The sequence below is a fragment of the Mixophyes fleayi genome, chromosome 1 (assembly GCF_038048845.1).
Source record: "Mixophyes fleayi isolate aMixFle1 chromosome 1, aMixFle1.hap1, whole genome shotgun sequence".
Lineage (NCBI taxonomy): Eukaryota > Metazoa > Chordata > Amphibia > Anura > Limnodynastidae > Mixophyes > Mixophyes fleayi.
Window position 1 is genome coordinate 197,752,467 of NC_134402.1, and position 15,140 is coordinate 197,767,606.

The following is a 15,140-nucleotide window of genomic DNA, read 5'->3' on the forward strand; positions in this document are numbered from 1 at the left end:
AGCAGAAATATCTTAGTCACTCGCCTGGGTCTTGAGTTTGAGCACCGCGATGCACCTATATTGGGAAATAAAAACATGAAAATGCTAAAACTAACTTGGTATAGGCAGGAGCCTATACCCCAGTGACCTTTGCTCCTAGTCACTTTAAATAAACTGAGGAAACCACAGGAAAGGAGGAGCATAGTAGGGGAGGAGAGTAAAAGATCAAGCAAGTTGATAAAGTGACAAAAAGACTCCTGGACCCACTACTATACCCCCAAGAGAAATATTGTTAGGAAGGTGAGCTTACCATTCCAGCATAGATAGAATTTTGAGAGTTTTGGCCTGTGTGTTCTCAAGCACTCCAAGACACATTGGTATTGGAGGCGGCTAATCAAGGTTACCATGTTATTCCGTGCTCTTCCGCAACTATTTGTTATATGAAAGACACCAAAAACTGTAGAAACAGGTTAGCGCTAGAAAATAATCCAGCAATTATTGCTAAACATCACAGTGTGAAACTGCAAAAGCATAAAGAGAGGTTTGCGATATTTTATCATTGGTGCGTTTAGTGCAATCCTTAACCTACTCCTGATAATCCAGGTACTTCAAAAGATTATTTATTTATAAGACACCAAATTCCATAGCGCCGGATACAGAAGCAAGTAACAAATAGATGAGGTAATACACATAAGTAGCACAGATGAGTGTGATGCTAATGGGGACTCACCTGGCGTGCAGCAAAAAACATGACAGGACGTACTAAGCAGTCAGACAGTAGACAAACATGGGACAATAGGTAGAGAGAATTCTGCCCATGAGAGCTTACATTCTAGAGGGAGGAGTGGTGAGACAGTAGGCCACTGCCTTGGAGTCACCCTTAAGGTGGTATTGGAGGCCAAATGTTGAATAAGCTCACCAAGAGAGGTAGTGTGGAGAAAGATCATAGGGTCAAGGACAAAGCCTTTGGGTACTCCAATAGAAAGAGGACGGAGTGGGGTGGGAGGGGGATCAGAAGCAGAGGTGCTAAAGAGCAGAGGGGTTGAAGGCAAATCAGGATGGAGCCGTTTCATAAAGGAAGTGCAAGAGGTAAATAATTGGATCCAGGAATTTGTTCAGAAGCCACTGACTACAGCAAATTAATGTATATATAATTTGCAAACACGTATCAAGCGGACTATATTCCACATTTTTCCCTCATAATTGAAGTTTCTGCACTAGTGGAATCACTATAGGTAACTAGTTGATATTGATTCCCTCATCTTTTGTAAATAAATTGAAATAGTAGATGCATGTACCCAATTCAAAGATAGAAATCTAATTGAAAACTCAGCCAGTAATAACAACAACAGATGGCAGGACAGAAGGCTGGGGAGCTCAATTTAGGCCCTAGGTTCTTTACGTGTGCTACATGTACCCTAAGAGGTATCTCATTACATTGCTTTGGTCTACCTTGTATGCCCCTGTATTACTTATGCTGTTAAGCCTACTGTCCAGAACTCATAGGCCTTAAAAATAAACAATAATAATGCTCATTCTACAAAAGCAACATCTGCATTTTGGGCCCTCAAGCTAAAGTGTTCCTGGAAGACTTCATGGTAGTACTTGATGAAGGAATTGCAATAAACTGGTTGGTGCCCTCTTCCATGTAAACCGAAATGAAGAAGGTAAAATAGTATCATCATACTTACCAAAAATAAATTTCCGATATGGGGAAAAAGACAGTGGACACACAAACCTCTCAATCCCAGTTGATTAGGGAAAGTTAAAACCAGAGGTGTTGGGGGTAAAGGTAATAAAATTTCAGCAAGTTCTGTAGACCTGTCTAGCAAATATAGTGTGCACAAGCTACATATCAATATTTAGGCCTGGCCTGCTATGTGCAGATGTTTGGGTCACTTTATGTATGTGTGCTTCTTAGATGCTCTTAAAACAAGTGTTTATTCACTTTGTGAATTTAAAGAATAATGGTCATCAACAAGAGTACACATTACGGCTTGGAAAATAATACCCAAGCTCCTAGGCATGACTAAATGCTAATAATAAATAATAAAAATGCCCATAATTGTGTTTCATGGGGCCGTTAAGTCTGTTAGAAATCAGTTAAGGAATTTATCGTTGTGATTAATGTAAAAAATTTCTTCTCTTTCAGTCCCTAACAGGCACAAATTTGGAAGCCAGAAATGATCAAAGGACCATGGTGCCTTCAGTCTACAAAGTCTGAATCAGCTCGGTATTGTGCACAAAGTTAAAAAAAAAAAAAAAAAAAAAAAAAAAAAAAAAGTTAATAAAGTCAACATTTCCAAAAAAAACATTAGGTTTTATTTATTCCAAAAATTCTTACATTATGTTACTGCATCTTGACTCTGGAACTGCAGTCTGTTACACAAATGTAATCTTTTCAATAAGGTTCCAAAAAAAAAACCCCAAAAAAACAAAAACATTCCTGAATAATATTTAAATTACCCTTCAAGGGCTGCTAATGTTTCCATGACATTAACAGTTCCTAGTGAATTGTCTAAATATTCAAATATTAATTAAGCCCACAAAATGGCTGCCTCCACTGTGCCGAGAACTCGTCCGTTTTATTAAAACATAACTTTCTGAAATTTGTGTTCGTCACTAGTGTAGGCATCTGTTTTTAAGGATATGGCCACCAAATACATATTTAATATTAAACATTTAACTCAAGGACCAAGAGTCACTGGCAGCCAGTCATGCTATGAAGAACAAATCTACTAAGCAGGAGGGGTAGGTGGCACAATTGCAATGGTACAGGAATGAGTGGCAGAAGCTCCAAAACCATATATATCAATTAGCTATGCATTGAGGCTTCTTCCTTGGTCCCAAAAGAGGGCATTGGTAGATGTCCGGCACCAGATATTACCTCCTTCCTGTTTTTTTTTTATTTTTTGTACTCTGGAATTTCTAGACTGTAATTCACATCCAAAAAGTTATGCCAAGAAGCTATGTCTAATGCTCTTTGTAACAGAGCAAAGCAAGTTGTGTTTGTGAAGTTAAAGTGTGAGTATGCTTAGGGATCTGTCTTGTAAGAGCAAAGTGGAATTTACTTCTGTGCAACAGCTTTGCTCAAAAACCATTCATGTTTATGGCAGATTTTTTTCTCTGTCTGCGTGTATTAGTAAAACTTTAGTGACAGCATTCCAATTTATGTAAAAAAAAAACAAAAAAAATCCAAATACCTTTAGCAAGAAATCCCTACATCTCTGCCATATAATACTGGTTCTTGTTCCTTATTTATGGGAAACAATAACATTTTATTAAGATCTGAACAGATTTTATTTTTTGATGGGTGGGAGGATTGTTGCAGGAAATCAGTAGTGGCTCGGATAATTGCTGCCAAAGTCCTAAAAACTAGCTCACACTGCACATATACACCTGGCACCAGTACATGTGAAAAGCATAATGTTCTATCAGTCTGCACTTGTAACACAGCTTCCAATGTTGAGACATTCAATACATTAGTTGATTTTTGTTTCTGCAGGGAAAAATGCTAGAGTACTATGCTACTCTGGATATTGTACAGTTTCTCAGGTCACAAATTATGGGACCACAATTTTATTTTTTGATGAGTACAAAAAAACAACAAAAACAAAATTATAAGTCTGTTCCAATGCACATCTGCATGGTTTTCGAATGCATGTACATTTCCCACTTATTCGATAAATTGAAGTAAAAAAAAATGTTTCCGCAAGTTCAGCGCACAAAGCCCAAATTAAAGATATTCATGTGTGACTAGGGCTATTAGCCCTAAAGAGCCATTTTTTTTTTATTTTAAGACAAGTTTAATGGCAAGGTTATATGATCAATTTTTAGACTGGCAACCGTAGGAAACAATGAATTAATGAGATTAGTCTCTTATGTGCTCTTCTCCAGAAGTACTGTAGTGTGATGATTTCTTTCACTGGCACATGAACTTCTCCGGCTACATGAATGAACCTCCTCCATAGAGGTTAATGCAACTAATGGCTCATTCAGGGGATGCTAGAAGATTCTGAGCTGGAAAAGCTTACTTAGAAGAAAAACCTTTCTGTGTTATCTATTTATCTTTGGGCAATCAATCACATAATGTCTCAACACATTTTCTGTAGTCCTAATATCCCATACGCACAGTGGTTAAAAACAGCAAATTAAAACATGAAAAGGCAGAGATTGAGTACACATAAATGTAGGGTTATAAGCACTTAGGCCACCGTAATAATTACACTACTTTAAAATTAAATGGAACAATTGGGGGAAAGAAGTTAGTAACAGTAGTTTACAGTAGAGTGAAACAGCGCCAGGCAACAGCTGCAAAGGCAAATTAAACCCTGGGATGCATAAAAAGAGCGATTAATGCACATGATGCCAAATATAACCATTGTTTAACAAGTTCAACCACCCATCTTTAATATGGGATAAAGTTATAGACACCTCACTGGAAGAAACACATATGGAAATATAACCTAATTAATGAAGGGATAAAATGCTAAAAGGTTTGATTTTTTGTGGTTTACTACAAAAATAGTCACTTTATAGGTGTATAAATATATATATTTGAGGTCAACAGAAAGATTTTTCTAGTGACCTTTTGTATGAAGGACCATATCGGAGGATATAAGTAGAAAGACATTATGCTGTTGACTGATCCAGGGAATTTACCAGATCATTTTGGACACAGTAATGAACGGAGGCGAAATTGTCAACTACTGCCCTCCTCTGAATCAACACAATTAAAATTAATGAATAGTTTGAACTGTATCGACCCAAGTCTTTATTTTCAACCTAATTAACTATGCAACACCTGTTAATGGACAAAGCCTTGTGTATTGAGAGAATGCATTGAACATTGTTAAAAGCATAGACAAAGCCTCCCTACAGAATGGTGTACTATGTACTTAAGTGCTTCATGTCCGCTCCAAAACTGCCGAAACAAAGTGGGAGTGATTATGTATAACCTACAGCTCATTTCACTTACATTAGTTTATGGACCATCAGTGTTAAAGCATGTTTACCAGGCTTGTCAGACATTAATAGCCATGTATATGAGTGCTAAGAGATATAAAAGTCAGTGTGGTTTGACTTATTGATAAATAAAACAACCACCAACATTGGTGAATTATTTATATTTCTTTAAGGGGCTACTACATCTAAACATTTTGAGTCAACTGTAAAACACATGCGAACACTACCATATATAAGAAATGTCTTCTTGTCAGACATTAAATTTCAAACTATATGTAACTTTGTCATGTAGCAGAGTGCAAAAATTACCCTATTATTGAGTCATTAAATGTTAGTTGACCAAAAGACTGGGGTACATAGAAAAAAACACCAAAAAACAAAACAATCTAGCCCCCCATATCACAACCTTATCTAAAATGTGTATAGTTTGGCAGCCACAAAAATAAATAATCCAGTCATTTTTCAACATCAAAATGGGATTTTTTTTTTCTTTAAAAACAAAGAAGTGATGACATACCCCAACACTGGGGAGAACAGAGGACTCCAATTTTAGTATAGAACAAATAAATTGTACTAACCCCTTCACAGGTTAAGGTTGTAATAACTAGTGAGTAGAGAGAGCATTTTAGTAATCAAAGATTAAGTGCTTTCCTTGAGCAAACAGACTATCTCATTCCCCCCCCCCCCCCCCAAATTCCTCTGTTGTGCAAAATGATGCAACAAAAATAGAAGGGAACAAGACCAGGCGATATTGTTGACCGATCTTGAAAATGACCTTAAATTAACATTTAAAATACAGAACATCGCTCATAAAAAGAAACTGCACATCATTATACATTTTGCAGCATTGAGAATACTAAACTTTCATTCACACATTTGTAAAATAGGCCCCTATATTATCCCCCCACCCACGACTTCAGATTGAGCACACAAATATTCACAAATAAAAAAAAGTTAGGTGAAAGGTTGCAAGTACAGTTGTAATGAGTATGTGTGAGAATATAATATATATATTGCACACATCTCAGTACATAATAGTATGTTCTCTCCTCTGCATGCAAACAAGACAAATGGTTATGTGGATTCACTGTATGAAACAGGGCATGGTCCCAAAAAGTCTAAAATAGGGGTTGGGATGGCTGTCACTCTATTTAGCCCTTTGACTCTACAGAATGATGCAACTCATTACTCAAGGGGTTGATCCCAAATGATAAGATATAAATAAGCATTTATATACACTCACTTAAATACATATCTATAGAACATGGTCAGTAGGGTTGCTTTTACCCACTTCCCTGTATACAGAAAATTTGTGGTTTCTTCTTAATCCCCTACCATTGATGGAAAATATATACAGATAGAACATTGCTGTTTAATGCCTCCCATCCCTAAAAAAGTCTTTTGATGAATCCCTGCACTGTGTCCAGAACATTAGCAGTCTCCCTTCAGCGTAGGAAAGCAGTCATATTCCAAGACCAGTGAAGAACAATGAAGATTTTTTTATTTTTTATCGTATTCTGGTGAAGAGGTTGAGAACGGAGACAGACTCCTAGGAGAGAACAGAAAAATAGTGTAACTCTCACCGACATTCATACCTGTAAACAAAAACAGGTATTGTCCTGTTACTGGCTGGACAGGCAATCAAACTTACACACATGAAAATATAGAAAAGTTGTTTCCATCACAAACTTGTATAATTTCATTTACCACTTCACATCATAGAATAGACTGCATCTCACACATTTCGTTCAATTGTAATATACCTATAAATTAATATGCAAAAGAAGATTTTTACTCAACGTAAAATAAATTTATTTTACTCCATTGGGGGACACTGAGATATTGGGGTATAGTGGTGGGTGTAGGAGTCTAGGCACTTAACTTCTTTGATCTTCACTCTCCTCCCCTACTATACCCCTCCTCTCCTGTGGATACCTCAGTTTTGTCTAACCAAGCGTATAAGGAAAAGGGAGCCCCATAGGGCAGAGAAAATAAACATAAAATTCACACAACAGAACTATTTACAGAGCAAGGGAGGATGCGCAGTGTCCCCCAATGGAGTAAGAGAAATCGATTTTACGGCGAGTAAAAATCTTTTTTCTTTCCTACCATTGGGGGACACTGCGAGACATTGGGGACATACTAAAGCTGCCTCTAAGGAATGGAATGCTCTGGAACGGTTGCACGCAATACCTTGCGCCCAAAGCTCGCATCAGAGGATGCAAATCCCTGCAACCTGTAGAATATAGAGAATGTATGGAGAGATGACTATGTAGCCGCTCTGCATAGCTGCTCCGCCGAAGCCCCATGACGCGCCGCCCAAAAAGCAACAACGGCTCTGGTAAAGTGAGCCTTTAACGATACAGAAACAGGCAGAGATGCTCGAGCATAAGCCAGTCGAATAGTGGAAGTGATCCAGCGAGCAAGCGATTGTTTGGAAGCTGGCCAACCTCGCTTCTGCGCATCGTAAAGAACAAAAAGATCTTTGCTCCTACGGACCGAGGCTGTGCGGTCTACATAACACCGAAGAGCATGAACCACATTCAGCAACATTAAATTGCCCCCTGAGGAAGAGGGAGCTGAGGAAGGGGAAGGTGGAGGACGGAAAGCTGGGACCACAATCTCTTGATTTAAATGGAACCTGGACACAACCTTTGGAACAAAAGAGGGTTTAGTGCAAAGGACTGCCCTATCCTCATGAAGGAATGGAGAGGTGCAGCAGAGCGCTGCTAATTCCAAAACTCTATGAGCTGACGAAATCGCTAACAGGAATACCGTCTTCCAAGTGAGATGGTGTAAATCTAGAGGTTTAAATGGCGTATGTATTAGTGCATTGAGCACCAAGTTGAGGTCCCAAGGTTCTACTGGATGAACAAATGGGGGCTGCGCCATGAAGGACCTCCTGCAAGATGATCTGAACATCCCTGACGATCGCCAGCTTCCACTGAAAATAAATGGACACCTGAACCTTAAGGGAGCCCAGACGGAGTCCCTTATCTATACCTGCCTGCAGGAAGGCCAGCAGTCTAGGGAGATTAAACTTGGATGTGTGGAAACCCTGGGCCTCACACCAAATAATGTATGTGTTCCAGACTCGATTATATATGGCCGGGGAGGACGATTTCATGGCTTTGATAAGAGTACCAATAACCTTTGGCGAGAAACCCCTGGCCTTGAGAATTAAGGTCTCAGTAGCCACGCCGTTAAAGTTAGCCGATTTAAATTGTGTCAGAGAAGACGACCTTGAACAAGAAGATCCGGATACATTGGCAGGTGGAAGGGAGGATCCACTGCCAGTTTCAGGATGTCCGAGTACCATGTGCTGCGTGGCCAATGGGGAGCTACCAGGATGGCGGGGACCCACTCTCTTTTCAACTTCTTTAGTACCTGCGAGAGCATGGGTATCAGGAAAAAAGGTACACTAGCCGGAAGTGCCATGATACTGACATGGCATCGGTGGAAAATGCTTGAGTGTTTCGAGACTTTGAGCAGTACAGGGGGACTTGATCGTTTAGTCTGGATGCCATGAGATTGATCTCCGGCATGCCCCAATGTTCCGCTAGAAGGGCGAAGACTCTGTTGAGAGTCCATAGAGTGAACCCTCTACCTGCTGAGGAAGTCGGCCTCCCAATTTTCTACGCCTGGAATGTAAACGCCGGTATCTGGGGTATGTGGCGTTCTGCCCATGCCATGATCCTGGCCGTTTCCCGCATGGCCCCTACACTGCGAGTTCATGATTGGTGATTTAAATATGCCACGGCCGTGACATTGTCCGACTGAATCTGAAGAGGTTTCCCTGCCAGGAACCTCTGAGCTTGCGTCAACGTCCTGAATACCGCTCGGAGTTCTAAGATGTTGATCGAGACTGTGGACTCTTGGGGAGACCAAAGGCCCTGAAATCTCAGGGATCCTGTTACCCCCTCCCCAACCTAGCAGACTTGCGTCCGTCGTAACTAAGGTCCATGGGCCAGTCAGAAGGGTCTAACCCCTGTCCAGATTTTTCTGGATAACCACCACGCTAGGGAAAGACGAGTGGGTCCTGGCAGTCGAACGATCTGCCTGTCTAGATGCTCCCGAGACCATGATCACTTTACAGAATCTCCTGTTGAAGAGGGCGAGAGTAGAATTGTGCAAAGGGTACGGCCTTGAACATTGAAATCATCGTTCCAAAGAGTTTCATGCAGCTGAGGATGGACATCTCCTTCCGCACAAGGTCCTGGTTCTGCGCAAGAGAGCGAGGACCTTGTTTTCCGGTAAATAGACTGAGTCACTGTGTCGAACATGAGACCTAGGAAGTGCACGCGCTGAGCCGGAATAAGTTATTATTTGGGTAAATTGAGAATCCACCCCTTCCAAGAACTGCATAGTGATCTGGATGTGACAAGTTAAGAGCGACACCAATGGTGCTTTCAGAGGGAGATAATCTAATAGGGAACTATTGTGACTCCCTTCTGCCGCAGGAGTCCAGCCATGATCTTGGTGAACACTCGTGGGGCAGTCGCTAGGCCAAAAGTTAGGGCCCTGAACTGAAAATAGTATCCTCCTACCACAAAGCGGAGGAGGCAATGTCCCCTCCATATAAGGACGTGTAGGTAGGCATCCTTGATGTCTATAGAGGCTAGAAACTCTCCCTGCTCCATTCCAGCGACAAGAGGTTAAAGGGACACCATTCTGAACTTTTGAGTCCTTACCTGCTTGTTCAGAGACTGCAGGTTTAGAATTGGACGCAATGACCCGTTCGGTTTTGGTACTAGGAAGAGACTGGAGTAAAACCCCTCTCCTCTTTCCTTTGTAGGAGCGGGAACAATGACACAAACTGTTAGCAAATTCTGCATTGCTTCCTGAAGTGCCTTGCGCCTGCGGGGACAAAGGGGGGGTAGGTGTGGTGAAGAATCTTTGTGGTGGAAACTGAACTAGATCTACGACATAGCCCCGGGACACAATTCCTCGTGTCCAAACGTCTGTGGTGGATGTCCGCCATTGGCGCTGGAAATGTACAAGGCGTGTTCCCATCACAGATTTCTGTGGGGAAAGATTGTCACGCTGTGGGCTTATTACCCAGTCTGGAGATCCTTTGCCTATAACTACCAATACCTTTGCTATAACCTCCCCGCGCTCAGTTAAAGGAATGAAACGTCGCTGTCATGGTCTACTGCTGCTCTTTCCACCTGTGGCCACCTGTATGACCTTCTCTAGCTTTGAACCGAAAACAGTAACCCCATCAAAAGGCAAACCCTCTAAAGCTTGCTTTGAATCAGCATCCGCTGTCCAAGAGCGTAACCATAAGATACGACTAGCTGCGATAATGAGGGCAGAGAATCTGGCATTGACAGACACACCATCCATGGCTGCCTGGCCTACATAATCAGCGGTGTCAAGGACATGCTCGGCTAAGGAAAGAATTTCCGTGTGTGGGGGGCGTCGTCTTGAATGCCCTTAAACAGCAGCCCAGCCCAATGCTGTGTAGCCTTGTTAGCCTAGGCAACCGCCATAGTGGGTCTAAACATACTACCTGCCGCAATATAAGCTGAGCGGAGGACCTGATCGCATTTTTTATCAGTGGGATCCCTTAGTGAAACTTGCTCCTGTGTAGGAATAGCCAAAGAGGAGGACAACCATGCCACGGGGGTATCCACCCTAGGGGAAGCTTCCCATTTAACGGAATTTTCTGGCGGAAGCGGGTAAAAAGATCTAAATCTGTGTTTTATTCTTCTGTAAACAGGGAGAATCCTGAAGGGGCGTTTGCTCGGGTTCAGCAAAACCTAAGGAGTGTCTGATGTCCAGTATAAGGTTATCTACATTCTGGGTGTGGGAGGAATCTGGTGAACTGAGTAAGTCATCGTCCTGCAGATCAAGGTCTACCTCACCCTCCTCTTCTCAGGAATGGTCAGAATCCTGGCCGCGGCCCTAAGATGCAACAGTAATGATTCTCTTGGCCTTGTGTGAAGCTGTGAGCGAGCGTTCTTCTTCATGCACTGATTGGGACTGAGAAGATGTGCCTGCATACGCTAGTGAATGTGTGGAAGTATGTGAAACAGAAACTTCACGTATTTCTGCGAATCGTATCATTGCCCGGGTGAGCTCCACCATAGCTGTTGTCAGTGACTTAGCCCAGGACAGTTTGTCCATGACTGCCGCCCCCTGCGCTGGGGGCGCGTCGCTCTTGGATTTCAGCCCCGAATGCCGTGCAACAAGCATCTTGGTTAGGCTGTCCAACAGATAATTTAGCATTACATTTGGCCCAGGTATAATACAGTGCTGACATAGCAGATAAACCCTTGTTCTTGGATGTCCCCTTCTCAGACATATTTAAAACAGTACACAGAATAAAAACAACATACACGTAGAAAACTGTATATTAACATTTAGTAAAGTCTGAGAGGTAAAGTGCAAATACCAAGGAGACAAAGAGCTTGCCAGTTTACAATGCCAAGCAAATCCTTGTAAATACACTAATCCCAAAGCACTGAGCAATAGTCCTGATAGTGTAAACAGGCTAGTAAAGTAATGTAATAGATTGTTAACAATTACAATAAAAAGGTGCAACAATACCAGTAGAGGAGAGGCAGAGCAGAGGAGTAGAGTGCAGCACGATGATCCCCGTGTATCACAATGAAAGATGGCCCCTTCCACACCAGGAAGTTGGGAGGACGTCCTTCCTAGAGCATTCCCCAAAATGGCTGCTCTCCTGAAATACTGGTTCCTTTGTCTGGCAACAGCGTGCAATCGCAGTATTGAGAATGGTGCCATCCCGGCCAGGAAGCTGTGAGGGGTAAAGAGGAAGTTCCTCCTCCAGTGCCTCAGGTAATATGGCCGCCTACCTGAACCGCTGACCAGTGCATCAAGTGTATGGCTGTCGACTCTGTATGCATCAATGCAAAATTCAAAATGTGCCCAGGCTGTGTGTGCAGTTAGCGAGTGGATCGCCTCTTAATGAGTGAGATCGCTGCACTGTGTCCCCGCTGCTCGCTCTCTAGGGGAAGGGCATGCCGGCAGGTCCGTCAGGAGGGAGGGGTGTGTGTGGCGGTGGCTGCTACAGCTTCACTCCTGCCCGACTAGCAACTTACAGCATGTGTCCTCGCACTATGGTGTGATGATACATGTATGTATGTATGTATGTATGTATGTATGTATGTATACACATATGTATACAAATACACACACGGTATGTCTATTAAATAACTCACCCTTATTTATTAATATTGCAAATTTAATGTTAGTGCAAATGGAGTGTATATAGAAGGGCACAAATACATTGCTGTAGTCTTCTTTTCCACTGGTCGAAGGCATGGGGCAAATCAATTTGTCACTTGTTTTGACATATCGCATGCATACATACATACATACAATATACGTTTTCTTTTAGCGATGATAGCTTACCTTTGTAGATCGTGTTTTGCTGAAAACATTCCAAAATCTCAATGTTTCATCTCCAGCACCTGTGACAATAGCTTCACCATCTGGGGACATGGCCTATGGAAAAGGGATGAAGTGCTGCCATTGAATAATTTGTCAACATACTGAAGTACAACATTTAACCCAATATACGTAGATACCATACAAATACATCACTTTAAATGCAGATTCCAGTTTATTTCAAAGGCTTAAAAGTTTTGGGATTTTCTTTTTAATATAGTATACGGATAGTATAATCTAGCTGGGATAATAATCATAATAGAAATGAAATAACCACTGCAGTTCACCTGTCATCACATTCCCATTTCTGATCTACTGTCATAGTGGGCATATTGATTAAGTCAGCACACGAGCCATTTTTGTCTCCTGACATGCACTTCTTTTTTGAAGTAATGGGGGTATGACAGGAGACATGGAATGGTGTAATCTACCTCTTTGGAGCAATATCCTGTGCGCACAGAACATGTTACTGAACCAGAACCTACCGGTACAAAAACACGCACACAATGCCCAAAGTGCACTATACCTAGTTATCAGGACAAAATTAAAATTAAAATGAAATAAATTAAATAATAAATAAAAAGTGCTTCAAAACATACCATTTGCATGAAAATTCACCTAAGGTAGGGTAAGGTACTACATTAATTCTTTATTCCTCAAGATATAACAATTAGCAAGACTTAAGGTTAGGTTGGAGTCTCACAAATATAAGTGGCAAATCATTAAAATATTTTACCATGTATCAAAAAAGTAATTCTAAACTTCCACAGGACTTATCAAACCCTTGCCGTAACCCTTGTATTTTGTGACATGATAATGAAGGAAAATTCACTCACAAGGTACAGAACTCTATAGGAATGCCCAGTCAACTTTGCCACCTGCGTTAGAGATGGGTATTTCCACACTAGAATCTGGTTCTGAGAATAGCCATGAGTGCTCACCTGTTGGTAAAAGGAAAATTGCACATTTATCATGGAAGGGAGAAAAGATATTTTAAAATGACAAAGCAAATATAAAAAAAACCAAAAAAAAAAACCAGACCTTTTATTTTAAAGCTATGATGAACGTTCTGATGGCACTATGCTATAGAGCAAAAACTTAAGAGTTGCGAATAGTAATGTTTCATATAAATCACACAGAATGATAAAGCACCACAAAGGGTTTTTGTAAAACTGAAGATGCAGATGGTGAGGTATTAACTCACCACCCAAGAAAGAAAAATACAAAACTAAAATCAACATTGATGGATGTGTAGAATAAAATAAACAATTAAAACATGATTTGATAACTATGCCATGATAATATAACGTTCAAAAAAAAAAAAAAAAATGAATATAAGCACATGCTGCATTTGGATGACTTATACACCTGGGCGTTAAATATCTTTTGCAATAGGATGAAGTCACTGAGCGTGCCGTGCTCAGTTCTTTGCACTAAAGAAAAGAGGATTTTAATTTACTCACCATCAAATCTGTTTCTCTTAGAACACTGGAGGACACTACTACAATGGGGTATAGTAGGTCCTGGAGTCAGGGGCACTTCAATCTGAAAGTGGTGAGAGGACAGCTCTACCACTACTATGCCTCTTCCAGATGAACCTTTTTTGTTTTTTTTAATAACAAAAGCCCAGAAGATAGGGCCAACAAGGTAAAACAAGAAACACCAAATAGGATAACAGGCAAGCAACAAACAAGCAGAGTAAAGGGAAGGAGTGCAGTGTCCCCCGATTTTTATAGGACGTAAACAAAAATCCTCTTTTTCTGTCGCCCTATTATGGGACACTGCGATAATGGGGACATTCCAAATCTGCCCCTAAGGAAAGGATGTTGTGCCCAAAACTAGCATCCCGAGATGCAAATCCCTACAACCTGCAGAATTTAGCAAAAAAAGTGTGGATAGATGACCATGTAGCACCCGGCACAACTGTTCGGTCGAAGCACCACGTCGCGCCCACCACGTAGCACCAACAGCCCGGGTCAAACGAGTTTTCAAGCTCACCAGCACAGGCCTAGCCAACTGAATGGAAGCCAAGTAGTTGAAGTGATCCAAAGAGCAAGAGACAGCCTAGAGACTGGCCAACCCTGCTTGTGTGCATCGTACAGCAAACAAGTCAGTAGTCTTGCAAACCGAACCGGTACAGTCCATATAACACGGAAGAGCTGGTACCACATCCAAAAGCAGCCAGGACCCAGAGGAGACCAAGGTGAAAATGTTGCAGCAACAATCTCATCTTCATTTAAATAAAAATGTGAATCCACTTAAGGTACAAAAGAAGGCTTAGTGAAAAGCACTGTCCAGTCTGAATGAAACACCAGACAAGTGGAATTACAGCACAAAGCCCCCAATTTGGACAACAGGCGAGCAGAAGAGATCGCAAGTAAGAACACTACATTCCAGATGACATACTGGAGATCCACAGACTCCAACAGGTCTCTGGTAAGATCCCAGAGCACCAAATTAAGATCCCATGGCTCAACTAGGTACACAAATGGGGGCAGAGCATGGAGAACTACTTGCAGGAAGATTTGAACATCCTTCATACCTGCCAACTTGCGCTGGAAAAAAGATGGTTAGCTTAGAAACCTGTATCTTCAATGAAGAGACACGAATACCTTTGTTGAAAACCGCCTGCAGAAAAAAGCTTGCAAAAGACGATTTTTTTTTATTTTTTATAGCCGTTAACATGGTGTGAACAAAAGCACAGGAGAACCCCCTGGCCAGAAGAATCAGTAGCTACGCCAAAGCCAGCCAACCTAAAGAGTGGCAATGAAGAGTGCAAT

The 15,140-nt window shown here is 41.4% G+C and overlaps 2 protein-coding genes across 4 annotated transcripts in view; one reads left to right on the top strand and one right to left on the bottom strand.

Annotated features, from left to right (window-relative positions):
* Positions 1 to 2,251, top strand: part of TEKTIP1 (tektin bundle interacting protein 1) — a 45,104-nt gene extending 42,853 nt beyond the window's left edge. The window contains exon 4 of the mRNA XM_075204748.1: positions 2,132 to 2,251. Coding sequence (XP_075060849.1) covers positions 2,132 to 2,166 — 35 coding nt within the window. The 3' untranslated portion in view covers positions 2,167 to 2,251. The remainder of the gene's footprint in view (positions 1 to 2,131) is intronic.
* Positions 2,252 to 5,090: 2,839 nt separating this feature from the next.
* The window catches only part of FZR1 (fizzy and cell division cycle 20 related 1), a 46,439-nt gene continuing 36,389 nt past the window's right edge, over positions 5,091 to 15,140 (bottom strand). For all 3 annotated transcript variants that reach the window (XM_075204747.1, XM_075204745.1, XM_075204746.1), the window contains 3 exons: positions 13,197 to 13,301; positions 12,325 to 12,417; positions 5,091 to 6,493 (listed from right to left, as the gene is read on the bottom strand). In XM_075204747.1, the coding sequence (XP_075060848.1) occupies positions 6,452 to 6,493; positions 12,325 to 12,417; positions 13,197 to 13,301 (240 nt within the window). In that variant the 3' untranslated portion in view covers positions 5,091 to 6,451. The remainder of the gene's footprint in view (positions 6,494 to 12,324; positions 12,418 to 13,196; positions 13,302 to 15,140) is intronic.